The sequence below is a fragment of the Cavia porcellus genome, unplaced genomic scaffold (assembly GCF_034190915.1).
Source record: "Cavia porcellus strain 051 isolate PalLab524CR breed Dunkin Hartley unplaced genomic scaffold, mCavPor4.1 scaffold_17, whole genome shotgun sequence".
In the NCBI taxonomy this organism is placed as follows: Eukaryota; Metazoa; Chordata; class Mammalia; order Rodentia; family Caviidae; genus Cavia; species Cavia porcellus.
In genome coordinates this window covers 43,299,700-43,327,375 of record NW_026947500.1, presented here as the reverse complement: position 1 = coordinate 43,327,375, position 27,676 = coordinate 43,299,700, and the positions used below count along the sequence as shown (strand labels likewise).

Sequence of the window (27,676 nt, the reverse complement as noted above, 5' to 3'; positions counted from 1 at the left end):
TGTGTGCGGTACCCAACTAGTATTTGTCTTTTTTGTAACCAGTTTATTTCACTTAACATAATGTTAGATTAAGGTTTATCTACATTGTAGCATGTGTTAAAATTTTCTTCCTTTTTTTTTTTTTTTTTTTTTTTTTTTTTTTTTGTGGGGGTTGATACTGAAGACAGCCCAGGAGAGCTCCACTAGTTCCAGAGTCTTGCAGAGTAGCCCAGGTTGGCCTCAAACTTGTTATCCTCCTTCCTCTGCCTCCTAAGTAACCAGGGCTGTAGACGTATGTCACTACACCCAGTAGAGTTTCCTTCTTTTCTAAGGCTGAATAATATTCTGTTATGTAACTAATATCACAATTTGCTTATCTACTTAACCTTCAGTTTTACACTTTTTTTTTTTTTTATATCGGTACCAGGGATCGAACTCATGACCGCCTACTTGCAAGGCAGGTGCTTATGCCGCTGAGCTAAATCCCCAGCCCCTTAACCTTCAATTTTGATTAGCATTTTCCTAATGATTAGTGATGATAAATACCTTTTCATGTGATTATTGTTTGTTTGCCCTCTTTGGAGGAAATGTGTTGGAATTTTGGGTTCTTTTTTTCCTTTCATTCATTTTTTTCCTTTTTTCAAGTAGGGTCTCCTTATGTAGTGCATGCCGTCCTTGAACGTGCTATGTAACCCACGCTGGACTCACAATCTTTCTGAGTCAGTCTGTCAAGTGCTGGGATTTTGGTGTGAGCCACCATATCCAACTCTTTTTTTTTTTTGGTTTGTTTTGTGTGGGGAATCAAACTCAGGACCTTGTACGTGGCAGGAGGCACCTGTACTACTGAGCTATATCCCCAGCAAACTTTTTTTTCTTTTGAGTCAAGGTCTCCATATGCAGTTCAGGCTGACCTTGAGCTCACTTTATAGCCCAGGTTGGCCTCAAATTTTCAGTAAACCTCTTGCCTCACCTCCCGAGTGTTGGGATTACAGGCATGAGCCGCCAGGCCTGGCTAACTCCATTTTTTTTTTTAAATTTTATTTAAAGAGAAAAAAAAAAGAGAGAGACAGAAAAGGGTAGAATACATAATTTCAAAAAATGAGTAAGAAACCGCTAATTGATAAATTACATACTGTCCTCATAGAAATAGTTGTTCAAGTTAAAAAAATAAAGCATACAAAGTGGACATTCAAACAGTGAGATGCTAACAGTTCTGTTCAATGATCCAACAAAAACTTAGTAATATGGTTATCAATTCTACACACTTAAATATACGTGTAGTTATATCCTTTAGAGCACTTCCTTTTCCTCCATTTTTTACATGGCAGTTACACATTTGGGGTTTTATTACTCCTACAGTTCTTATTTCTTTTTACACTAGAGACACAATGTGATAACTCCATTATTTTTAATTCATTTTTTGTTGTTGAAGAATTTTGGGTATTCTGTTACAGGATATGAATTTTACCTACAAATTTTTAAAATTTTTAGTACAGTTTGTTTTTGTGTTACTACTTTTGTTGCTATAACATTTAGTTTCTCCAAGAAACCATTGCCAAAGCTAATATCATGAAGTTTTACCCTTTGAATTGTTCTAGAATTTTATAATTTTAGGTCTTAGATTTAGGTCTTTAATCTATTTTGAGTTAATTCTTTTTTATATTCTTTTGCTTGAGACATACAGTCTTCCCAGGATCACTGTTGGAAGTACTGTCTTTAGTGTTGAATGGTCTTGTCCCCCTTGTTAGAAATCACTTAACTGAAGGATAGAGTAACTCAGTGGTAAAGCTTGCCTATTATACAAAGATCCTAAGTTCAAGTCCCAGATCCCTAAACAATGAATCAGTGAATGAATGAAAGCAAGTAGGAAGAAAAGAAAAAGAAGAGAGGAAGGGAGGGCTGGATGGCATAATGCCAACAGCCTGTAATCCTAGCACTCAAGAGGCTGAGGCAAGAGAATCACAGATTTGAGGCCAGCCTGGACCACAGAGCAAGACCCTGTCTCAAAACACGAAAGAAGGAAGAAGGAAAGTGACCAGTGACCATATCTGTAAAGGAGGAGTGCTTCTTTCCCCGCTTTCCCACTGAGATGCTGGGATTGAATCTAGAGCCTACTACATGCTAGGCTTGTACTCTACCACTGAATCATATCCCTAACTCTCTTCTTTTTCTTTAATTTTATTTTGAGATGAGAATCTCTTATACTTGTGGTTCCAACCTCTTGAGTAACAAAGATTATTAGATGTCCTACCACCACCTGGCTAATGAAAGGCGTACATTTTAAGGGATCAGAAAATATGATTAATAAAATTAAATGTAGCAAGACACTTAGCATTAATACCATCGCCTTGATTATTTTACTAATGCTCCACCACTTGGCCAAGGAAAGGAGTACATTTTAAATGATCTGAAAAGATCATTAAATAATGAAATAAAGTATAGTGAGGCATTTAGCATTAATAACATTACCTTGTTATTTTGCTAATGCTCCAGTATCACATCACTTGGTCTCCATACCATTGTAGATCTTCTCACCTTTGTACCTTGTTGATTTGGGACAAATGTCTACTGACAGCTTCCAGTGAATATATTTCCTTAACAATGAGAGGTATCTTCTGTAGGTACAGAAAGTTTGATTCTCTTTCTCCGCTCCTATCTAGACCCTGAATTTTAGTGTGGAGTTAGAAGAAAACCAGTTATTTAGCGAGCATGATTTAGAGCAATTTACCTTTATAATTGCATTTAATCACCATAACAACTCTGGAAGTATGTGTTTCATGACTCCCTGTTTTCCAGAAAGAGGAAATAAGATTTAATGAGATTAAATGTTCTATACATGCTTTTATAATTCACTTTGGTATTTTTACTGTTGTTCATTTGTTAACTTTGCTTTTCCACACTGTTATAAACTTTCAAGGACAGAAATCTTGTCACCACTTGACTGTGTGTGTATAAAGTACTTTCTGGCAAGTAGTTATGAACTGGAGATGTATTTTGGAGTGAACAGTTACAAAGCTGGCATTTGAACATAGGTATCTCTAGTTACAAAACCTGTATATTCTTTCTTTGTTAGAGGAAATTGGCAACTATTTGCTTTACTAGCTTCTGCCTCTGGAAAATGAACTGTCCCAAAACCTTAAGACCAGTCTACCAGGTTTTACTACAACCTACATGACTCTTAACTCTCTCAGCTTTTCCATGTTCTATCTAGCTGGTTTCCCCTAAAAGATGATGAAAAAAAAATTTTTTTTTTTTTGCTGGGCATGTTGGTACACGTCTGTAATCCCAGCACTGAGGAGGCTGAGGCGGGAGGATTGCAGTGAGTTTGAGGCCAGCCTGGTCTGCATATTGAGTTTGAGGCCATGCTAGACTCCACACCTGATAAATTTACTAAGCAAACAGATCTCTCCACTTAAACATTCTCTCATTTTATATTTCCCCTGTGTTGGAAAGGTGCGTGCTGGCTCCTTTGGGCAAATACCGTGTGATTCTTTGTCTTAAATAAAAAAAAAAAAAAAAAAAAACTGGTGGAGACAACCTCTTTCCACTTCCCATTTTGAAAAGATGAACAGGATATTATCAGCATTTACCCTACTGAGCTAACTCGCATGTAGAGTAAATCAGTAAATAAACATTTGTCTGTTAAAAAAAAAATGAGATTTGTTCATTTTGGTACCTTTCGTTGCAGAGTACTTTGATAGGAGAATCCAGAGAAGTATCCTAAGTAACCAAAGAGTATAGTTTTTTGTTTGTTTTTCTTTGTTTGTTGAGACAAGGTATCACTTATTTTATTTTTTAAATTGCTTTTAGACTGGTGGCCATTTCCTGCCTATGCTGGCCTTGAACTCCAAGTTCAAGTGATCCTTTTACCTCAGGACACTAAGTAGCCTAGAACTTCACAACCATGGCTAGCTAGTATTTTTCATTCCAAATTATACTGCTGATTCAAAGTAACAAATATTTAAGGTTTTTGTTGAGTTCGAAGCTAGTTAGTTAGGTGTGGGTGTACATGCCTATAACTCCAACTGTTCGGAAGGCTGAGGCAGGAAGATGGAAAATTTGAGGTCAGCCTGGGCACCTTAGCAAGACCCTGTCTCAAAATAAAACTTGAAAAAGATCGAGGATGTAGCTCAGTGATTCACAGGGCCTTGAGTTTGATCCTCCATGCTTGAAAAGAAAAAAGTTACCTTGAAAAACCACTAAAACAATAAGAAGATTGAATGCGTTGGCAATCTTCAGCATCAGGGGAAAAATAACTGAAGATTGTGTGACAGCCCCTCTTTCCCTATGCAAATCATGTAGTTCTACAGTGAGAAATAAAATCTGTTCTCTTGATTCTGGGGCACCTTGGAATTTCATATTTTGGGTAAATTTTATTACTTAGTATCCTGTTCTAATGTAGAAAAATCACAGGCATTTCAAGACAGCAAGATATCATTCACAAATTCATCTGTAAGGGTAGTATATTCTGAGTTCGTCCTTTTTGTTTTATTTATTAGCTTATTCTGAATAAGAGATTATTAATAAATATATTCCTCATTTAACAACATCTCTTTACTGACTGTTGGAATTTACGACCTGCTGCTCAGACTTTAAATCCATCTTTTATTTGTATAGTATACCTTGTCATTTTGGCTGATCATGCTGTATAGTACAATCTGTACTGTACACATACTGTAGTTGTGTGTTCTTATTATACACTACAGTACTGCATGTCACAGTTATGCAAATAAAGTAAAATCATCAAGTTGGCATTTCCTCTGACCATTTCTTTATTCTGAATATTGTAATGTACATACTATATATAATTCCTTGTTCAGTGATCAATTCATTTAATGCTCTATTTGCAACTCAGTCATTAAAATGAGGAATGTATTCATTCAGCAGATTACCCATTCACCCCATGGTTGATCTTCTGTCTGTGTTTGAAACTGCAAATTCTGTGGGCATGAAAGATGATTTTTCTGTGGTGATCTTATTTTAATATAATTTTCACAGGATTCTATGAACCTAGAAAGTTGAAAAGCCACTCTTCTAAATCTTTAAATAGTTTATTTTGTTTTATTTTTTAAATTGCTTTTAGGCTGGTGGACCACCTAAAAAGGGAAAACCAACTGCACCAGGAATTACAGGGAGCACTGGAACCAAGAACAAAAAAGGATTGGAGACCAAAGAAATAGTAGAGCCTGAACTCTCGGTCAGTATTATGCACCATGCCTCAAAGGTGTAACTCATGGGCAGTTGAGACCTGTGAGAAGATCTGTTCTTTCTTACCCTGGTTCTATAGCACATTGTGAATTGATATATTTTAGCCTATTGAATTTGCCTTGGACTAACTTACTGGCAGAAGACTTAGTTACTATAGCATTCCTATGAGAGTGTGTTTTTAGTTTTAGCTGGGGTATTTTTAATGCTCACCTTCTGTTTCCTTAAGCAGTTCCTAATTTTGGCTTATTTTTATATCTTATAGATAGAAGTATGTGAAGAAAAAGCTTCAGCTGTCCTTCCTGCTACCTGTATACAACTGCTCGATAGCAGTAACTGGAAGGAAAGGCTAGCCTGCATGGAAGAGTTCCAGAAGGTGGGTGGTCAGGGAAGAGCAGATAACCAGTGACATATTTCACAGCATTAACTGAAGATGACAAGGGACTTTCAGTTTTTTGTAGCTGTTTAGTGTTTTATCTTTCAACATGTGGATTCTATGGCTTCTGAAAGCTCAGAACTTACTGATTTTCAACATTGGGTTCTTATTTTGAATTACATGACTTAGGTGAATTTTTAAATTATAGTACTTGCTGATAAATTTACTAAGCAAACAGGTCTCTCTCTTTTTTTTTTTTTTTTTTTTTTGGTCTTTTTTCTTTTTTATCGGTACCGGGGATTGAACTCACGACTGCCTGCTTGCAAGGCAGACGCTTATGCCGCTGAGCTAAACCCCCAGCCCCAGATCTCTCCATTTAAACATTCTCATCATTTTGTATTTCCTTTGTTTTGGAAAGGTTCATGCTGGCTCCTTTCGGCAGATACTGAGTGATTCTAGTGAAAAGAATGAAATAAAGGATTTGAAAGAGTGCTGGGACTTTAGTCAGGAGCCTTCCAATTCCATATATGCTACTTCAGTGCATTGGAACTGAGTTTGTGCTTTAAGATTTAGTACTTAACTGCTTCTATCCTCCATAACTATGTTTTTAGGAGAATCAAGACAAAATATATGTGAGCACTTTCTGCCACATACTGTGCGAATGAAAACTATTACTATTTCTTTTCTGTGAGCAAATTATTTGTGAATTTCTTTCTTTCTTTTTTTTTTTTTTTTTTTTTTTTTTTTTTTTTTTTTTTTTTTTTGATACTCGGGATTAAACTCATGACCTCACGCTTGCCAGACAGGTGCTTAGGCCGCTGAGCTAAATTCCCAGCCCCCATGAATTTCTAAAATGTGATGATAATAAGTTTCAGCGTCACCATATACTAAGCAGCTAATTTAAGAAATGAAGCATTATGCTAGGTACTCTGGAACATACATATTATCCCAGCACTTGGCAAGTCTGAGACAGGATGTAAGAAGATCATGAGAGGGGCTGGGGATTTAGCTCAGCAGCATAAGCACCTGCCTTGCAAGCAGGCAGTCGTGAGTTCGATCCCTGGTACCGATAAAAAAAAAAGGAAGAAGAAGAAGATCATGAGTTTGAGGCCAGCTACATTACACAGGAAAACCTGGTTTAAAAAAACAAAAATAGCTAGGCATGGTGGCACATGCCTGTAATCCTAGTACTTGAAAGGCTGAGGCAGGAGGATCTCAGTGAGTTGAAGACCAGCCTGGACTACTTGAGTGAGTTCAAGGCCACCCTGAACTGCAGAGTGAAACCCTGTCTCCAACTGAGTAAAGAAACAAACATTCTAACAGAAACTAAGCTGGCTGTGCAAATCCTCAATTCTATTCCCCTTCCTCTTGCATAGGTAATCACTTCATTGATTTTAGTATTTACCCTGCCTTTAAAACTAATCTTTACTTCCTTTAACTTTCTTACCATCTTATTTTACTTCAAGGCTGTTGAACTGATGGACCGAACTGAGATGCCATGCCAGGCATTAGTGAGGATGCTGGCCAAAAAACCTGGATGGAAAGAAACCAACTTTCAGGTATTTTTTTTTTTTTTTTTAGTTACAGACTTAATGTCTTTATTGAGGTAATTTCAATAATACTCTCCTTATGGAGACACTTATGTAATTAGGTTATATAAATAAAATGTAAAAATTTTATAATTTGTGATTTATTTATGTGCTTTTTTCCCTACCTAAAAAGGAAAATTCTTATTTTTTGAGTCAGGGTCTCAGTACTTTGCCCCAGGTGGTCTCGAACTTCTAGGCTCAAGCAATCCTCTTGCTTCCTTCTCTGAAGCAGCTGGCACTGCAAGTGTGAACCCCGATACCCTGCTTCCTCCTCCTTGTGTTTTAGGCCTCAAAGTCTGAGTCTAATTTCTACATTTTTAAAGGGGAGAGAAATAGTAAAATAGCTTTCCTGTTTATTTGTATATAATATAAATATAGTCTTTAAAATGCCAGTGAATATGTACTGCCCTGCTTTTTTTTTTTTTTTTTTTTTTTTTTTGGTACCAGGGATCAAACTCATGACCTCACACTTGCCAGGGAGGTGCTTATGCCGCTGAGCTAAATCCCCGGTGCAAGCCCCGTCTTTTTTATAACCTTATTAACTAGTAATAGAGTGGGACTTAAAAGTACTAATTTATTAGTTTAAAAAATGGTTGTTGGGGCCGGGATATAGCTCAGTGGCACAGGACCTGCCTAGCAAGTGCAAAGCTCTGAGTTCGATTCCCAGTTCCAAAAATAAATAAAAGAAAATGTGGTTGTTGAACCATTATAGAAAGCACTATGAAGATTCTTCAAAAAACTACAATTTCAAGAGTCCATTTGACTTACCTATTGCCCTTCTAGCTATCTTCCTGAAAGAGTTAAGGTCCTCAACACCACAGTGATATATGCATACCTATATTTATAGCAACACAATCTATGATAGCTAAATCTTGGAAACAGCACATATGCCATCGACAGAAGAATTGATAAAGAAAATACAGTATTTACACACAATGGTTATAAAGGACAAACAAGACATTTTTTGGTAAATGGATGTATCTTGAGACCATAATCCTAAGTAAATCAGACACACAAGTTTAAATATTGCATAGTTTCTCTTGGATGAGAAGCCCAAAGTATAAGTGAAGAGCAAAATGAAACATAATAAATAAAAAGAACTGTTTCAAATGAGAAGACCAAGATTTGGGGAGAAAAAGAAGGGAAAACAGACTTAAAGAAAAAAAAAAGTGAAGGGGAAAAAAATGGAAATAGAGAGGGATGTTGTGATACATTCCTGTAATCCTAGCTCCAGGGGGCTAAGGCAGGAAGATTGCCATGGGTGCAAGGCCAGCCTAAACTACTCAGTAAGACCTTGTCTCAAAAAACCAAAAGAACAGAGTTTTTTTTTAATGGGGACGGGATGAAGAATAGAGGGAAGAGAGAGGAAAAAGACCAAAGAAAAAGAATTAAGATATGTTACATACATGTACAAATACCCCATGATGAATGTGATCATAATTTACTACAAACATGTAGGGTACTAAAAAATTTTTTAAAAAAAATGTTAAAAGTGGTTGTTGAGGGAGGCTTATGAAAAAGACACAGGATTTTTCACTTAGATGTACATAGAGTTTGTACTAAACTCGAAATGTGCCAGGTTTATTTTCGACATCGTGCTGGTTCCTGTTTCACTTCTCTTTGGCACCTCCTGTTTTCTCTCTTTCCCCTAGCATCCCTGTGTTACAGCTCCTCAGCAAAGATCACCTGGCCCTACACTGGCTGAGTGTTGTAAAGTCTCACCGTGTCCTCCCCCTTCCCATTGGAGAACTCCTATGTGTGCAGCTTCTAGATGGTTAGAGGAGCTGACCAGTGGAATCCTTCTTTGTTAGATCCATAATAGAGGATAGTTTTATGTATGTATATTGTATAAAACTGCTAAGGGCATAAAACTCACTGTTTTCCAATGCAGTGGTTATCTAGTATATTCCTAGATCTCTGCAGCTCTATGAGAATGTTCTTATCCCTCCCAAAAGAAACCCTACACTCAGTAGCAGTCACTCTCTCTTCCTCCCCAACGTCTAGTCCCTGTTAACTGTTCATTTATTTTTCTGTCTTTTATGAATTTACCTCTGTCAGACATGGAATCATTTAGTACGTGTGGCTTTTGTGCCTGGCTTTTACTTAGCATAGTATTTTCAAAGCCTATCTATATTAGAGTATGTAGCAGTTTTTATTGCCAAATAACATTCCACTATGTAGTTTTACCACATTTTATTTCCCCGTTCATTAGTCAGTGTGCTTGTGGGTTGTTTCAACTTTTTAGCTGTTATCATTAATGCTGCTACAGACATTTATATGCAAATTTTTATGTTAACAGGGTTTCAGTTCTCTTGGGTAGAGTTTTTGGGGTCACACATTCCTGTGTTTAACTTTTTGAGTAATTGACAAAACTGCTTTCCAGAGTGATTACAACATTTTACATTCATACCAGCAATAAATGAAAGTTACATTTTCTCCACACAGTAATGAATTTATTATTTTTCATTTAAAAAATTCCAGTCATCCTTGGGATTGTGAGGTGTAATTCCAGTTTCAATTTGCAGCCACTGAAGTCTGTGCTCACTTAGCTTAGTGGTCAGCTAGTGACACAATGGTGAACCTTTTAGAGCTTTCAGTGATACCAACAGCTACCGCAGCATGCGTGGCATAGGTTCATCACCATTATCTAGGGCAATGTTTCCTGACATTTCTCAACTAGTGTATCTTTAACCTCAGCCAAGAGTGTCTGTATGTATGCTGGAGACCCCTTCAGTAATCTGAGTTTGACTGTTTACCTTAAGCTTTGCTTCTGTTTACACAGGGTCTGAGGGTTGGTCAGAGCTGAGAGATCAAGCTCTTTTGTCTCTTTCCTCGGTCTACACAAAGCCTTGATCATGGCCATGGCTTCTAGATTCTTGGGAGTATATAGAAGTCTTTTAGAGTCTCCTGTGGACATTTTATTCCTCAAATCTTCCTTTTAATTTAAACAGGTTCCTTTGCCTCAATTGGTATAGCATCATCTGACAGCTGCAATGTTAGATGTGGAACAATTGTCACTGACTGATTTTGGCAAATTCCCTGGGAATAGGGTTTTCCACAGTGAGGTAACTAGAGTCAGATCAAATAGTGGGTCCCTCAGTTTCCAGGAAACTGCTAGATACACAGATACTGACAGTGCTTTGAGTTGGCACTTTTTGAGCAAAGCTCCAAACCTGATCTGTTGGCCTTAATGACTTTACAGTTGAAGGTTTCATGGTGGTCATAGTTATAAGACTGTGGGGTTGTCTCATAACTATGAGATTTCTAGAGTTTTTGTTCATTTTGTAGTACTAGGGATTGAACCCAGGATCTTTGCACTCAGCTACATCCCCAATCCCTTTTTTAAAATTTTGAGATAGGTGGAGAGGCTGGGATTTAGCTCAGCGGCATAAGTGCCTACCTGGCAAGCATGAGGTCACGAGTTCAATCCCTGGTACAAAAAAAAAAATTGAGGTAGGGTCCTGCCAAGTTGCCCAGGCTGGAATTGAACTTGGAATCTTCCTAGCTCAGCCTTCCAGAGTGCTTACTTAGGATTATAGGTATACACCCTACATCCAGGTAGACTGCCAATTTTGGAGGCTGCTTGGAGAATAGAGGGATAGAAATAGAAGAGAGCGGGGGCTGGGGATTTAGCTCAGCGGCATAAGCGCCTGCCTTGCAAGCAGGGAGTCGTGAGTTTGATCCCTGGTACCAATAAAAAGGAAAAAGACAAAAAAAAGAGTAGAAGAGAGGGATAGGAAATAATTAAATCACCAGAAGGAAGACTCTTCTTACTGAGATTTGGTGACTCTCGTTTAAATTTCCCTTGCATTATTGCAAGGCTTTCGTTAATTTCAAGGGCTCTTAAAGAATTGACTGATGATTCTTGCCAGTGTTTTCATGGCTGTTATGAGGATCACCTTTCCAGAGGTACTTAATCTTCATCACAGAAGTCCTGCCCAAGCAAATTAAATCTTAAAAGAGGGTGCTTATTACTTAAATGGATCTATAGTTGTTGGAATTTCTAGTAGCTGAACAAAGTAAAGTAAAATATTCAGACACTACAAAGGAAAATATTTATAGAATAGTTGCTCATAAATCCTATGTATCTGTCATCACATTAATATCATTAAGCTGTTTTTCACAATTCTTTCCATTCTATGACTTTAAAAACCTGTAAGTTCTCTAAAGTCTTCCAAGTTATGTGCTATTTGTGCGTGTGCATGAGTTGTAGGTTTTGTGTTGGCAGCTCCAGAGTAACTGAGTAATCTAGTCAGTAAGGTGATTTGTTGTGTATTTTAAACTCTGTATTCAGATTATTGCAAAAATGCAAAATCATCAGAGAGTAGTAATATATAAATCATACCTTTCAGTTCATAAACTTTCCTGTTTGGAAACATGAAAGCATTTGGGGTTTTTTTCTCTCTTCATTTCCAGTTAGCTGTTCTGATATCAGTTAAAGGATAAAAATTGTTTTGCTTCTTTAATTGTTTGCTTTCAGTTCAGTTGTTTCTCAGCAACCCTTACCTATGTGACAGCTTCAGGCTGCTGTGAGAGTAAGTGAATGACTGTCCTGGCTGACTGTCCACAGCTTGGTGATCCTTACTCTCTCTCAGGTGATGCAGATGAAGTTGCACATCGTTGCTCTGATTGCCCAGAAGGGAAATTTTTCCAAAACTTCAGCTCAGATTGTGTTAGATGGCCTTGTGGACAAGATCGGAGATGTGAAGTGTGGAAATCATGCTAAAGAAGCTATGACAGCAATGGCTGAGGCTTGTATGTTGCCATGGACAGCTGAGCAGGTTGGTGACACAGCTCTCTTTGTCCAACTTTTCCTAGTTTCCCCCCAAAGTTTAATGTAAGTATACTAGCTAATATCTTAAGTGAAACTATTTTTGATACTGTATTTTTATTTCTGCCTTGATAATACACTGTTGCACAATAATGGAAATTTATTGAAGAATATTCCAAAGAAGATGATGGTAATTTTCTTAAGACACTGTGATCCGCAATGATCACTAGTGCAAAGTCGTAAATAGTTTAGAACACTTTTTTTTTTTTTTTTTTTTTTTTTTTTTTTTTTTTGGTCTTTTTCCTTTTTCTTGGTAGCAGGGATCGAACTCACGACTGCCTGCTTGCAAGGCAGGCGCTTATACCACTGAGCTAAATCCCCAGCCACAGTTTAGAACACTTTTAACTTTACTACTTTTATCTCTTACACCTTATTTTCTTTTGTAGGTAAGTCTTTTGTTTGTAAGTCCTTCTTGTAGTTGTCATAAAAGGCATGCTTAACCCACATTCACCTTAAAGGCATGTTACATTTGTCTAAGATACATGAGAGAAAACACAGACCCACTGTTGTTTCTCGCCTGCTCAGGTTATGTCAACGGCTTTCTCACAGAAGAATCCCAAGAACCAGTCAGAAACTCTGAATTGGCTATCAAATGCAATCAAAGAATTTGGTTTTTCTGGGTAAGTCAAAAACAATCAAGTAGAAAATTATTAAGTCTGTTTGTAATAGCTACCTGTGCTGTCATGGGTTTGTTTGTTTGGTTGGTTGGTTTTTTTTTATTTCTTTTCAGCCAGGGCCTCATTGTATACTTCAACTTAGCATTGAATCACTATGGTAGCACAGGCTGACCTCCAACTCATGGCACTTCTCCTGTCTCAGCCTCCCAAGTACTAGGATTATAGGCAGGTGCCACCACACCTGGCTATCTGTGCTTGCTTTTTAAAAAGCTAGATCTGGATTTTCTATATAAAAGGAAGATACATTTGTATTCAAGTTCTGTATCACATGTCTTTCATTTTGATATCTAATAAAAAAGAGTTTTCTAAGTTATTTTTCCTCAAATGTTGCTATCCCACAGAAATCCCACTTTCAAGGATGAAATCATTTGGACATTAATACATATAATCAGTCATAAGGTACCTATACATAGAACCATTTGCAAGGTACCTTGATGAATGAAATGCCCTCAGTTGAAGAACTTTTTAACTTCTTTTGACTCACCATTTCTCAAACTTCCTTTGTCCCAGGTTCTTTTTTTTTTTTTTTTTTTTTTTTTGTGACATGGTCTTGTGCAGTCCAGGCAGGTCTTAGACTCATGGTGATTCTCCTGTGTCAGCCTCCCAAGTGCTGTAATTGTACGTGTATGCCACCATGCCCAGGTCAGGCACTTACTTTTTAAAGCGTCTTTCCAATAATTCATTTGTTATAGTCCTCAAAAAACTACCTATGGCATTTTGTTGCCCTCAGTTTATATAACGGAACTGTCTTGATTACTTTTCTCTCATTGCTGAAATGCCCAACACCCAAAATTAAGGAAGGAAAGATCTTTTTTGGCTCACAGTTTTTGGAGGTTTCAGTCCATAATCAGCTGACTCCAAGGCAGATTGGCGTAGGCCAGAGAGGAACAGTTCATGGAGGCAGAAGACAGCAAAGTAACAAGAGCGAAAAGGGAGGAGCGTGGAGAGAAGACTTTCTGTCCTTTGTATTGTATGTAGGCCACATCCACTTGGGTGTCGCACTTACATCTATAATCCTGGTGTTCTGTGAATCATTCATGAACTCTAGAAGCCTGCCTCCCTGACTGCATGAGGCTCTGGAGGAACATCCAGACTCAAATCATAACAGTAATTAAAGCACAGATAGCTAGTGAAATGGCAAAGCCAAGATTTGAATCCAGGCATTTTGATTTCAGGAGACCATGTAATTGCTGTACTGTGTTTGCCCTCCTCTATGCCAATTTTTTTTTTTTTTTTTTTTTTTTTTTTTTTTTTTTTTTTTTGAGACAGGGTCTCACTATGCAGTTCAGGCTGGTCTTGAGCTCACTTTGTAGCCCCGGCTGGTCTCGAACTTACAACGATCCTCCTGCCTCAGCCTCTTGAGTTGCTGGGATTACAGGCATGAGCCACCACGCCCGGCTTTCCTCTGTGCCTTTTTAACTTTTTTTGGAGGGGGGCTCTAACTCAGGACCTTGTACTTCTCAGGCAGGTACTGTGCCCCTGAGCTAAATCCCCGACCCCTTTACTTTCATTAACACTTCTTTTTTATTTTTATTTTATTTTATTTTATTTTTTGTCTTTTTCGTTTTTATCGGTACCAGGGATCGAACTCACGACTGCCTGCTTGCAAGGCAGGCGCTTATGCCGCTGAGCTAAATCCCCAGCCCCTTCATTAACACTTCTATTATCTTAAGGATAGGATTTTAATTCTACTGATTGGAGGAACACTACTCTAGAAATTGTCATTCTGTTACCATTCAAGTAAAAAACTTTGCTTGTCATGTCAGTATCTTTGTTCTCCCACAATTGATGATATTGTTATGATTCCTTTTGTTACTTTGTTTTTAGGTAGGCTCTTGCTATGTAGTCCACACTGGCCTTGAACTCACTGTGTAGCCCAGGCTGACCTCCAACCTTCATTCTCCTGCCTCAGCTTCCCAAGTGCTAGGATTATGGGCATTCACCACCACACTTAGTTGTTGTTATAATTCCTTCGTAACTGTACAGATGTCTTCTTTCATTTCCCTTTCTTTTCTCTTTCCTCCCCCCGCCCCCACCCCGTAGTGGGGATCAAACTCACAACCTTGCGCTTGCGAGGCAGTTGCTTACACCACTGAGTTAAATTCCTGGCCTTCTCTTTCTTCTATGTCTCTCTCTTTCTCTCTCTCCGCCTTTCTCTCCTCTCTCTCTCTCTCTCTCTCTCTCTCCCTCTTTCTCTCTCTCTTTCTCCCTTTCTCTTTCTATCTCTCTTTTAAGACAGCGTTTACTGTGTAGTTCAGGCTGAACTTACTATGTAGCCTAGGCTGGCCTCAAACTTACAGTGATCCTTCTGCCTCGGCCTCCTGAGTATGTATATTACCATGGCTGGCTTCTTTCTTTTCTCTTACACAGTGCTGGATTAAGCTGAGGTCCTCGTGTATGCAAGGCAACTACTTTACCAAGGAGCTACATCCCTGACCCAGCTGTACAATCTCTGATGGAAAAGTAATCTGTTGTCATGTCATTTGAAAGACAAATGACAAGACCATCCATGGTCTTTCATTTATTCAGTTACATATTGGCCATACTATTTCATTAGTTCCAGGCCCTTGGAATGCATCATGGGAAAAATTAAATTCCTGCTTCCATAAAATACATATTTGAGTAAGGGGAAACATCTATATCTATTCACATATTTTTTTTTTTGATAAATTGAACAGGATGTATACACCAATAATCATAGCATTCTGAGAAGCTGAGACAGGAGGATTGAAAGTTTGAGTCCAACCTGGGCAAGTTAGTAAGACCCTATCTCAAAGTAAATGGGTTAAGGGTATAGCTGAGTGGTAGAGCATCTCCGGATTCCATCCCCAGTATTGCCAAAAGAAGAGAGGGGTGAAGGTTGGAGGAAGAGTTTGAGCAGGAGAATCACAGAATCATTGTGACTATAGTCAAGATTAGGCTATTCTGATAATCCTGACAAGAAGTTACAGTGGCTTGAAGATTGTAGAGTGGAAGTATTATAACTTGGGATATCTTTTGAAAAATAGAACTGAGTGAGACATAAGAGAAAGGGGAGTCAGGGATGATCTGATGATTCTAAGAGTGGCCTGAGTACATGAACCTGGAGTTACGACGTAATGCTATTACATCTTAATCACACATAAGGGTATTAATCAATGTTTGGGTTGTGTCAAAAAATCACTTTAAAGTGAGTGTGGAAAGAAACTATACTTCTTCAAGAGGTGCCAATCCTAGAGTCTGCCTTACAAATATTGTTGAATATTTTGAGTTTTATGTATGTGTCTGTGTTCTGTTGCAAATATTGTTTCTTCTAGGTTGAACGTCAAAGCTTTCATTAGTAATGTGAAAACCGCTCTTGCTGCCACAAACCCAGTGAGTACATTCCAGCATATGTAATATGGGGGAGTTACCACTGTCTGTGTCTTCTGATTTGGAAAGCTCTTTTTGTTTCCTCCGGCAGGCTGTCAGGACTTCCGCCATCACATTACTTGGTGTGATGTATCTGTATGTTGGCCCCTCTTTGCGAATGTTCTTTGAGGATGAGAAGCCTGCCCTCCTGTCACAGATAGATGCAGAATTTGAAAAGGTAAAAGGTCCACAAATGATATGTTCCAACCGGTAAACTTGAAATCTCATTCTAAAGACTAACACTGTTAAGCCTTTGGAATAAAGAATATGTGCAAATTGCCAGGTGTGATTTCACATGCCTTTAATCTTATCACTTGGAAGACTGAGGCAGGAAAATCACCATAAGTTGGAGGCCAGGCTAGGCTCCCTAGTGAGGTCAAGACCAGCCTGAGCTACATGAGACCCTGTCTTGGTGGAGGGGGTATATGTACACATTGACTTCTATATGTACAAAATCTCCTTGGAAGACTAAATAAGAAACTGATGACTTTGCGAGGAAGATAACTGAGTAATTGTGGTGTAGGAGGAGAGGTTTTCCTTTTTATATCTTTTTTAAAAATGTATTAAATATAACTTTTTTTAAAAAAAGAAAGATAAAGGTATTGAACCTTTTTGAATAACTTTTTTTTTTTTTTTTTTTTGTCTTTTTCGTTTTTATTGGTACCAGGGATCGAACTCACGACTGCCTGCTTGCAAGAAGGCAGGTGCTTATGCCGCTGAGCTAAATCCCCAGCCCCTGAATAACTGCTGAGATTCCTCAGTATTAATAGATTTTTTCTGAGTTGTATTGGGCATACAAGTCAGAAGACAGCATCACGATTGAGAAGTCAGATCCTATAAAGTTGGATGAAAATAGCTTTTGCCAATGTGGCCTCAAACTAAAATTGAGGAATTAAAACTATTGCATAAATAAGTACTGTAGGGACTGGAGATTTAGCTCAGCAGCATAAGTGCCTGCCTTGCAAGTGTGTGGTCATGAGTTCGATCCCTGGTACCGATAAAAAAGAAAAAGACAAAAGAAAAAAAAAGTACTGTGAAGGAATGAGAACATGTGACACAGGCACTCTCTCGGATCCATTTGCTGTCATGCGCATCATTTTCATTAGCCTCCTCATTTGTGTTTAGATGCAGGGACAGACCCCACCTGCTCCAACTAGAGGGATCTCCAAGCACAGCACAGGTGGTACAGATGAAGCAGAAGATGGAGACGAACCAGATGATGGGGGCAATGATGTTGTTGATCTTTTGCCAAGGACAGAGATCAGGTAGGTTTCACTCTGAGGAGCAGTTTGATCAAACTCATGACCTTGTACTTGCCAGGCAGGTGCTTGGCCACTGAGCTAAATCCCCAGCCCTATCAGGCTAATGGTGCTACTCTTAATGGTGCTTATTTTTAATTCAGTGGAGAAAACTTCTGTGATGTTATATCCTTTGGAAATCTAGAATTAAAAGTTATGTCTTGTTTTTCAGTGATAAAATTACTTCAGAGTTGGTGTCTAAGATTGGTGACAAGAATTGGAAGATTAGGAAAGAAGGACTAGATGAAGTGGCAGGTATTATCAATGAGGCAAAATTTATCCAACCAAATATAGGGGAACTTCCAACTGCCTTGAAGGGTCGACTCAATGATTCAAATAAAATCCTGGTACGTAGAGTCTTGTGCATTTTCTTTTGCTCCCTGTCCTCTTGCTATATAGGAGGTTCCTTTTCAATATAGCCTTTACTAGCACAAAATTAAAGATCACTTTGTTTATTTTGAACTTGAAATTATTTTTATCTCTGAAGTGTGTCTCGGGATAATACAGGTTTAATAATCAAGGTTTCACAAATTTCAAAATTTTTCTTTCTTTTTTTTCTTTTTTCTTTTTTTTTTTTTTTTTGGTAGCAGGGATTGAGCTCAGGACCTTGCACTTGCCAGGCAGGTGCTTTGCTGCTGAGCTAAATCCCTAGCCCAGAATTTACTTTTTTTTTTTTTTTTTTTTTTTTTTTTTGGTGTGTGTGTGTCTTTTTGAGACAGGGTCTCTCTATGCACTTAAGGCTGGCCTTGAGCTCACTTTGTAGGCTAGACTGGCCTGGAACTCAAAACCATCCTCCTGCCTCAGCCTCCCAAGTGCTGGGATTATAGGCATGAACCACCACGCCCAGCCAGAATTTGCTTTTTATAGGAATCTGATATTAAATAACTTTGTATGAAACGAATTTTAATATATAGAAACATACTTAATTTCTAATTTTTAATTTGGATTTTTATAACCATTTTCTTAGACTTAAAACTTTACTTTAAATCTGTAAAATAGTATGACTTGTGGTCTGAAATTCTAATAATACAGTTTCATGAACTGATGATAAAAAGAGAGGTGTAGCCAAGTACAGTGGCTTATGCCTTCAGTCCTAGGTACTTGGCAGGCTGAGTCAAGAGGATTGAAAATTTGAGTTCCGCTGGGCTACCTACCTAACAAGACCCTGTCTTAAAATAAGACAAAACCAAACAAAGGGCTGGAGGTTGTGAATAGTGTTAGAGCATCCCTAGGTTCAATCTTTAGTACAGAAAAAAATAAAGGAAACAGGACTTGAAAATTATTCATAAGCTAATTAGAATAAAATTCCAAGAAGGTGAGTTCTCTATCTTACACAAATCTGCTGTAATGACTATATAATAGCAGCCTTGCAAAACTTTGAGCATAGCTTGCTCATGGTTTGAATATAAAGTGTTGGTTTTTCCACTCAGGTGCAGCAGACACTGAATATCCTCCAGCAGCTGGCAGTAGCCATGGGCCCAAATATCAAGCAACATGTGAAGAATTTGGGCATTCCTATCATCACAGTCCTCGGGGACAGCAAGGTAAACCAACTCCTTTTCACCACAGCTATCTTCTGGAATGGGCCAGTCACATTCTCAAGTTAAGGATAGTTTTCTAGAGACATACAAAGCTTTGCAAGGTTATAAAGGGGGGAATATTAGAAAACAATGTGCTTATGTTCCAGGTAGCATTAAAGTGACTGGATATGCCAGTTACTAGCTTTGTGACCCTTTCATGATTATCCTGATGTTCCTATTTTTTATTTATATGTTAAATTTCTTTCTTAAAGAATTAAATAAATCTGGGCTAGAGATTTAGCTCAGTGGCATAAGCACCTGCCTTGCAAGTGAGTGGTCATGAGTTCAATCCCCAGTACCAAAAAAAAAAAAAAAAACCAAAGGATTAACTAAGTCTTTAAAAAAAAAGAGAATTAAGTGAGTCTGTCTGTAAGATACATTGTTTTGTTCTTCTTTCATATATTATGCAAGACCCCTGTCTGAAAAAGACAAAAAAAATGTCATTGAGAGTTATAGCACACCTTTTATACTTAGCCCCACCATGAGTATTTTAATTTCCCTATTTTTGTGTAATTCATTTAACTTGAGAAATTGAACATTATATCAATGTCTCTTTCTGTAAATACAAATTAATAGAAAAACAATTTAAATATTTGCAAGGTTTGCAATTTTAGTCTTAACCGTTTTGAGGTCTCTAACATGAAGAATTCCCATTTGTTAGCAGATAGTCATAGATTATTGGGAAGTTCAGAAAATAAAAATTTGAAAGTTTATTTCTCTTACTTGATGTTTTATGAGTAGATCACTGATTGAGTATAGGAGTTTTTAGTTTTGTATTTCTACTTTTCCCTTGGAGCTTTTTGTATGCTATGATAGAACTAGTTTCTATTTCAGAGAAGTTAGCTCCACGTATGACTGTATAGATCTTGGAGAAATCTCTTATTCACATTCAGAAAATAAAGTTTTCACCTTTGAACTCCACGTGATAGTTGATAATTATTTTTGCTGATTCTCTTCTCTATTCAGAACAACGTTCGTGCTGCTGCCCTAGCAACTGTGAATGCCTGGGCAGAACAGACTGGCATGAAAGAATGGCTAGAGGGAGAAGATCTTTCTGAGGAGCTCAAAAAGGAGAATCCTTTCCTGAGGCAAGAGGTGAGTACTGTGAATTAATCATATGCTTTAACCATTTCTTTAGCCTTTTAGGGGCTAGCGCCCATCTAACGTATATTTATGGTTAAAATGAATTTTATTATAAAATTGAATAAAAATGAAACCAAATTCCTGGAGCTTTTGTGTTTACATGCTTCTTCACTCATATGCTTCTGTAACAATCAAACTTCTTAGAAGACTAGCTTTTTGTAGAATTTTCTCTCTTCTAGAACTCTTAAACGGTACAATGAGAAGTTTTAATCAGAACGTTGAAATAGTTTTAATATTTTTTAAAAAAATCTATCAGTGTGGTCCATCATGCCAACAGAAAAAAACTATGATCATGTCAGTTAATGCAGAAAAGGTATTTGACAGAGCCCAATACTTATCCATGATAAAACTATTAACCAAGTTACATAAGAGAATAATCCCAACTTCATGCAGCATATCTACAAAAAAAACTTTCTACAGATTATATCACAGTGGTAGAAGACTGAATACCACTAGGAACATTGCAGAGATATCAGCTACTTAATATCATTCAGTGTAGTACTAGAAGTTCTACTTATTGCAGTAGGGCAAGAAAAAGGGCATGTAATGACCATTTACAATAGAAAAATCTCAAGAGGTCAGGCATGGTGACATGCCCATAATTGCAGTACTTGAGGAGGCTGAGGCTAGAGAACTGTTGAAAGTTGGAGGCCAGCCTGAACTACATGGTAAGACCCTGTCTCCAAAATAAAAGCCTCAAGAAATCTACAAGTGAATTAGAACCAATCAGTGAGTTCAACAAAGTTGGAAGATACAAAATTACTACATTTCATTGAATCCCCAGAACTTCAAAAATAAAAGTGTGTCAGAGTCAACACACAAAAATTAAATTTTGGGCCAGGGATTTAGCTCAGCGGCATAAGCACCTGCCAGAACAAGATCCTGAGTTTGATTCTTGGTGCCAAAAAAACCCAGCCAAGTAAAATCCCTTAGCATATGTTGAAAAAGAACTAAAAAACCTAAATAAATGGAGAGAGAGACATGTTACATGGATATCTCAACATAGTAGGAACTTCATTTTTCACCATCTATGAATTTAATGCTATTTTGTCAAAAGTCAACCAAGATTTTTTATATACACAGGCAATTTTATTCTAAAATTTATATTGCAAGGCACAGGCCCAAGAATAGCTAAAACAATGTTGATGAAGAAGAAAACATTTGGAGGAGTTACTCTCCTGTGTTTTGTGACTTCCTTTATTGCTAACCTAATCAAGACAACTGATATCAGTGAGAAGAGATCAGCATAACAATAAATACATCAGTAGAACAAGAGAGAACACTAGATCCCCATTAATATAATCAAATAAAGTTACAAAAGTAAATCTGTGGAGAAAGATTAGCCTTTTCATCAAATGATTTGGAGCAGCTAGATAGCCATAGAGAGAAAAGAATGAACCTTGACCTAAACCTTACATCTTATACAAAATTAAAATAGATCTGGAGCTAGGAATGTAGCTTAGTAGTAGCATTGTTGCCTACTAAGTGCAAGGCCCTTAGTTTAATCCCTAATAACACAAAAAACACATCTTGGACCTAAATGTAGAATATAAACTATAGAACTTTTAAAAGGTAACAAAATCTTCATTAATAAAGAACCAGCATTAGACTAAAAACACAACCCATAGCTGCACATACTGGGGCATGCCTGTAATTCCAGCGCTCAGGAGGCTGAGGCAGGAGGATTGCTGTGCATTTGAGGCTAGCCTGGGCTACTTAATAAGTTCAAGGCCAACCTGAACTACCTACATAGTGAGACCCTGTCTCAAATAAAAGACCAGTAAAAAAGGAAAATCTGATGAATTGAACTACATCAAAATTAAATCCTTTAGGATTGGGGATGTAAGCTTTTTTTTTTTTTTTTTTTTTTTTTCATTTTTATCGGTACCAGGGATCAAACTCACGACTGCCTGCTTGCAAGGCAGGTGCTTATGCCGCTGAGCTAAATCCCCAGCCCCGATGTAAGCATTTTTAAGTCAAGAAGTTTAAGTCTGTGAAAACTTACTTAAAGCTGGACCTGGTGATACATACCTGTAATCTCAACACTCTGGACAAAGCAGGAGGATTGCTCTAAGTTCAACACCAGCCCAAACTACAGAATGGGACCCTGTCTTTAAAAAAAGAAAACTTTATGTATGCAACAATTGAAATCTCAAGTAATTATACTATACACACACAAAAAGTTCCCAAACATACTGCTTGATTACATTTATATTGAGAAATAGAGCATAAATAGTGGTTGCCAGGGAACACGGAAAGGGCAAGAAGAAGGATGAGGATGATTCTAAAAAGGCAACATGGCCAGATGTGGTGGCACACACCCATAATTCCAGCACTTGGGAGCTGAGGCAAGAGGATTGCTGGGAGTTCAAGGCCAGCCTGAACTGCATAATGAAAACCTGTCTCAAAAACAAAAAAAAAATGAAAATAAAAGGACAACATGAGAGCCTTTGTTATAGGAACTGTTGAGAATCTTGACTGTGGTGGTAGATACATTGCGTGAAATACATAAGCAAAAATCAAAATGGATCAAAGACCTAAATATTAAAACAGAAACCCTAAATCTGTTGGAAGATAGAATAAGGAAATCTCTTGAACATATAGGTGTAGGCAGACTTTATGAACAGAACTGTGATGGGCAGCCTGAACAAGCAGATTCAGGAACTGTTGGAGGCCATCGTCTTGTTGATGAACCACAAGGAGAAGTTGGAGAACTCTGGAATCCAGCCTCCAAAAGGGCTGCTAATGTATGGGCCGCCGGGCAAGGGGAAGATACTACAGGCCCGGGCCTGTGCTGCATAGACCAAGGCCACCTTCCTGAAGCTGGCCAGGTCCCAGCTGGTGCAGGTATTCCTTGGGGACAGGGTCAAGCTGGTCAGGGCAACACCTTTGCCCTGACCAAGGAGAAAGCCCCATCCATCATCTTCATTGACCAGCCAAATACAATTGACACCAAGCACTTTGACAGTAGGAAGGCAGGAGACCAGGAAGTACAGAGGACCATGCAGGTGCTCCTGAACTAGCCGGATGGCTTCCAGCCCAACATCCAAGTCAAGGTGATTGCAGCCACCAGTAGAATGGATGTCCTGGACCATCCCCTCCTCTGCTCAGGTCACCTGGACTGAAATAGAGTTCCCAGTGCCCAATAAGGAAGCCAAGATCACGCAGATCTCTCTCAGAAAATGAACATCAGCCCAGATGTGAAGTACAAGGAGGTAACCTGCTGTACCAGTGACTTCAGCAGGACCCTATGCAAGGCCCTATGTGTAGAGTGGGAATGATCACACTGCAGGGGCACCATGGAACTGACTCTTGAGGACTAACATGGAGGACATACTAAAGATGCAGGCCAAGAAGAAAGCCAGTCTACAGTACTATACCTCAGGCATCCAGTTGCTGGCTACCTCACAATAAACACAGCCCATCTGCAAAAAAAAAAAAAACCTCTGAACATAAATAATACAAAAGAATCCACAAATGAGATCTTGCTTCTTGGCCTTTTGACTAAGATCAGTGGTACAAATGAGTATAAGTAATCTGAGGAATATGAAGAAATTCACTGGATTGTACCTGGTAGTGATACTGTAATATAGTATAGTTTTTAGAGTTTTACTTACAAAGTAAATTGGGTAAAGATTCTTGAGATCTTTCTACATTATAATTGCAAATGAATCTATAATTAATAAATTTTGAATGAAAAAGTAAATATAGATGTGAATTATTTCAGAGGTATAGCCAAAAACAGAGTGGGCATAAACTAGAAATCTTGGTAGAATTTGTCATCTGAGTAAATGTTCCAGGTCTTTGGTTAAATAACTGAGTTTTTCATCTTCAAAATATATTAAGAACTATTACAGCTTTATATTTTAATGCCCAGGTCACAAATTAGAACAAATTTCCACTTGAAGTATGTGACTTGTCTCTCTTTCCTTTGGCAGCTCCTGGGCTGGCTGGCTGAGAAACTGCCTACTCTTCGCTCGACCCCCACAGACCTAATTCTCTGTGTTCCTCATCTCTACTCCTGCCTAGAAGATCGAAATGGGGATGTGCGAAAGAAGGCCCAAGATGCTTTGCCATTCTTTATGATGCATTTAGGATATGAAAAAATGGCCAAGGCTACTGGGAAACTAAAGGTATGACTTCTTGTTGCTGCTACTGCAACTATTTAGCAAGTGAATTTATATAAGTAAAAGACATATTTATTATGATAAGACTCAGTTTGAAATCTCAGACCTTATTTACCTGATGAGATCAAAAATCATAAACCTAATGAGACCAAAAATAAAATACTTAGCAGTGTACAACTTCTATGAGTCTGCTGACTCCTGGGTTAAGAACTGTGACCTCCTAGAATGATAGCTACTTCAGGGTGACTTCATAATGTGGGCTAGTTTTCTTGCGCTGCATGCTACATCTTTCTATTCATTGTTATTTCAAAACTAAGAGCTCGGGACTGGGGATTTAGCTCAGTGGCATAAGCGCCTGCCTTGCAAGCAGGCAGTCGTGAGTTCGGTGCCCGGTACCGATAAAAAGGAAAAAGACAAAAACAAAAAACTAAGAGCTCAATCATGTGTTTGAAAAATGTAAGCTTAGTATAAATTCAGCATTCATGTGACCTCCCTCTTGTTATATTGCCTCTCTAGCCAACTTCTAAAGATCAGGTACTGGCCATGCTAGAGAAAGCCAAAGCTAACATGCCAGCCAAGCCCACTGCACCTACTAAAGCAACATCCAAACCAATGGGAGGAGCAGCCCCGGCCAGATTCCAGCCAACATCAGGTAACTTATTTTGAGAGGGTGGAAGGGGAAGGAAGTAGCCTGAGGGAATTCTAAAACAATGTCTAGCCATCCTCCTCTTACCACTTTCTGCAGTTTAGATTCCAATCACTCACTCCTTCCCTCTGTCCTCAAACAATTGTCAGGTACTTATTTTATACTAAGAACAGTCTTAAAGGAGTAAGATAATTAATTTGGTTTCCAAGTCCAGAAAGGTGTTCAGTGTTATAACTCGGGCCCTGGTATAAAATCCAAGGAAGCAAGAGACCAAAAATTTAGGTAGCAAAGGCTTTATTTCCAGGCCTGGCGACGAGTCTCCGGGAGCCAGTTTGGAGACTGTGTCCCAGAGACTGAAGGGAGGACTTTAAAAAGAGGCTGGAGGAAAGGGGGGGGGGGGGACACAACAAAGAAACCTGCAGAGCCATCAAACTTGTTGACCCGAGTCTGGAAACTGTATTGCTGTCCACTTAGCTCTGACAATCTCGGGAGTTCCTGGTGTTTCTCAAATTACTCCCATCCTACAGACTGACATTATCTCAGTGTGGCACATCTGCAGCAATATTTGGAGAAGAAAGTGGAGAGTTAATTATCCCAGGACAGCTTGTTTTCGCTAGTGGGTATGAAGGGTCAAGAGTTACAAGAAGCTGAAACTTAAGTTTTACAAAGATCTAATATCTAACTCATTTGATGCATACAGAACAAAAGGAAAGCACTTATTGGGGTTTGGGCCATAGTATTTCCCGGTAATTTCTTTGAAGCTAAACAGTTCTTAAAATTGGGGCAGGCTAATTTTATGACAAATCATCACCGGGTTGGGAAGAGGTCACCAGAAACCCAAATTCTTTATGGCCTAGATAGATAGGTGAGGGGAGAGGGAGGCAATAAGGCGCCATACAGAACAGAAAACGGCCATTATGTGTATCTATCTTTCTGGGAGGGGAATCAAAGTTAGGTAAAGGGTTAAACTCATACACAAATCTCTCTGCACACAAGCAACTTACTTCAAACAAGTGTAAATTAGTGGGCCATCCTAGTTTTCTTTAGCTCTTTAGTGGAGATTAGAGGTACCTAACAGTGATTAACGACCCTTGTTAGCTTGTTTTAGCACAACTTCTGTAGTTTGTAGAGGGCAACAATGGTTTACATATCAATTAGGTGAGATTCTTGCAATTCTTTACAGAGGAGAGTATTGCTCAACATATCAGTTAGGTCACTTAACATATCAGTTAGGGAAAAAGGATAAAAAAAACACATTTAGTAAGACACGTTGCAGGTTTGCTATAATACACATATAACGAAGCTATTTTCTTAGAGTACAACATTCAGTGTACACATTGAAATACTCCTGCCCAATCAAAAGGAAAAACAAAGCAAAATGAAACTGAAATAGTCCTTTCTAAAGTGTTCCATACTGTTTTAAGGTTCCCGCAGCTATTTTCTCTTGAATATTCTACTTAGGAGAAGAATTGGAGATATTTAGCTTAACACATTTTATTAACAGACAGGAAAACCCAAAGAGACCAGTGACTCTTAATAAATTCGGATAGCCAGCCGGTGTTTAAAACCACTTAAAATGCTACGTAAGTCACAAATGAATTCTTCCAGCACACTTGTCTGTTTGCTGATCCATCCTAATGTTGGTTAGGTTTCTTGGTTGCTTGGTTGGTTGGTTGATTGGTTTGTCACTTTGTTTTAAGGAGTTTTTTTGGTGCTGAGAATTGAATCCAAGGCCTTGCAAATGCTGAGCATACTTTTCCCCTAAGCTACATCCTTAGACCCCACTAATCTTTGAGAGTTTTTTGATATTTTCATTCTGTTAAAAACCTATAGTGTGATAGCATAAAGGCTTCATTTTCTAAACTTCTTGCTTAAATAAAACAGTAGTTTTCTGTTCAGTGGGAAGTACATAGTTGATGCTTTTTGTAAGGTTAGAAATTGTGTGCATGTAGAACTTTTGGTATCAAAGTACATATACAAACCAGGCAAGGTAGTGCATGCCTATAATCCCAGCATTTGGGAGACTGAGGCAGGAGGATTGTTCTGAGGTCAAGACCAGCCAGGCCTACAAAGTGAGCTCAAGGCCAGCCTGAACTGCATAGAGAGACCTGTCTCAAAAAGACAAAAAAATAAAAACTAAACTAAACAAAAAAGATACATATACAGTTTTAACATTTATTAGATCATGATTTAAGGAAGATAGTGAATTTGAGAGATGATAGCCCTCCCCTTAAGCAATTGTTAATCTGGCAAAAAGTGTTTTCTTTAAAACTGCTACTTGTAAACTAATTTTTAAACTGCAATTTAAATATTGTTATAGAAAATGTAGCTTTTCTGAAATAACATCTTATTGTTATGCTTAAAGAGGAAAGGGGAGAAGCTAGAGAAAATATCTAGAGCTGAGGCTGTAGCTCAGTTTAAGACCACTTGCCTAGCATTCACAAGACCTTGCGTTCACTGCCTGGGATTTAGCTTAGCAGCATAAGTGCCTACCTGGCAAGCACAAGATAGTAAATTCAATCCCTGGTACCAAAAAAAAAAAACAAAAAACAAAAAAACCAAGACCCTGTTTCAATCCTCAGCACATACCCCACCCAAAAAAAAAGAAAAAAACACTGCAGGGGTGGTGGTACACACCTATAATCTCAGTTTGGAAGGCTAAGGCAAGAAGATTATGAATTTAAAAGTAACCTAAACAATTTAGACCTTTTCAAAATTTACAGATGGTGAGGGATGTAGCTCAGTGGTAGATTGCTTAGCATTTTTGAAGCATTTAGTTCAATCCTCCATACCAAAATAATAAAAGAAAACTGAAGGCACCTTGTAAATTGATAC

The 27,676-nt window shown here is 38.2% G+C and overlaps 1 protein-coding gene and 1 pseudogene across 7 annotated transcripts in view; both read left to right on the top strand.

Annotated features, from left to right (window-relative positions):
* The window catches only part of Ckap5 (cytoskeleton associated protein 5), a 100,060-nt gene that overhangs the window by 51,802 nt on the left and 20,582 nt on the right, over positions 1-27,676 (top strand). For all 7 annotated transcript variants that reach the window (XM_013147468.3, XM_003465208.5, XM_063227865.1 and 4 more), the window contains 13 exons: positions 5,063-5,176; positions 5,450-5,560; positions 7,027-7,119; positions 11,745-11,930; positions 12,506-12,600; positions 15,954-16,011; positions 16,100-16,225; positions 17,173-17,312; positions 17,518-17,692; positions 18,776-18,889; positions 19,892-20,020; positions 24,007-24,201; positions 24,712-24,847. In XM_013147468.3, the coding sequence (XP_013002922.1) occupies positions 5,063-5,176; positions 5,450-5,560; positions 7,027-7,119; positions 11,745-11,930; positions 12,506-12,600; positions 15,954-16,011; positions 16,100-16,225; positions 17,173-17,312; positions 17,518-17,692; positions 18,776-18,889; positions 19,892-20,020; positions 24,007-24,201; positions 24,712-24,847 (1,672 nt within the window). The remainder of the gene's footprint in view (positions 1-5,062; positions 5,177-5,449; positions 5,561-7,026; positions 7,120-11,744; positions 11,931-12,505; positions 12,601-15,953; positions 16,012-16,099; positions 16,226-17,172; positions 17,313-17,517; positions 17,693-18,775; positions 18,890-19,891; positions 20,021-24,006; positions 24,202-24,711; positions 24,848-27,676) is intronic.
* Positions 20,036-23,978, top strand: LOC134470950 (26S proteasome regulatory subunit 6A-A-like; annotated as a pseudogene).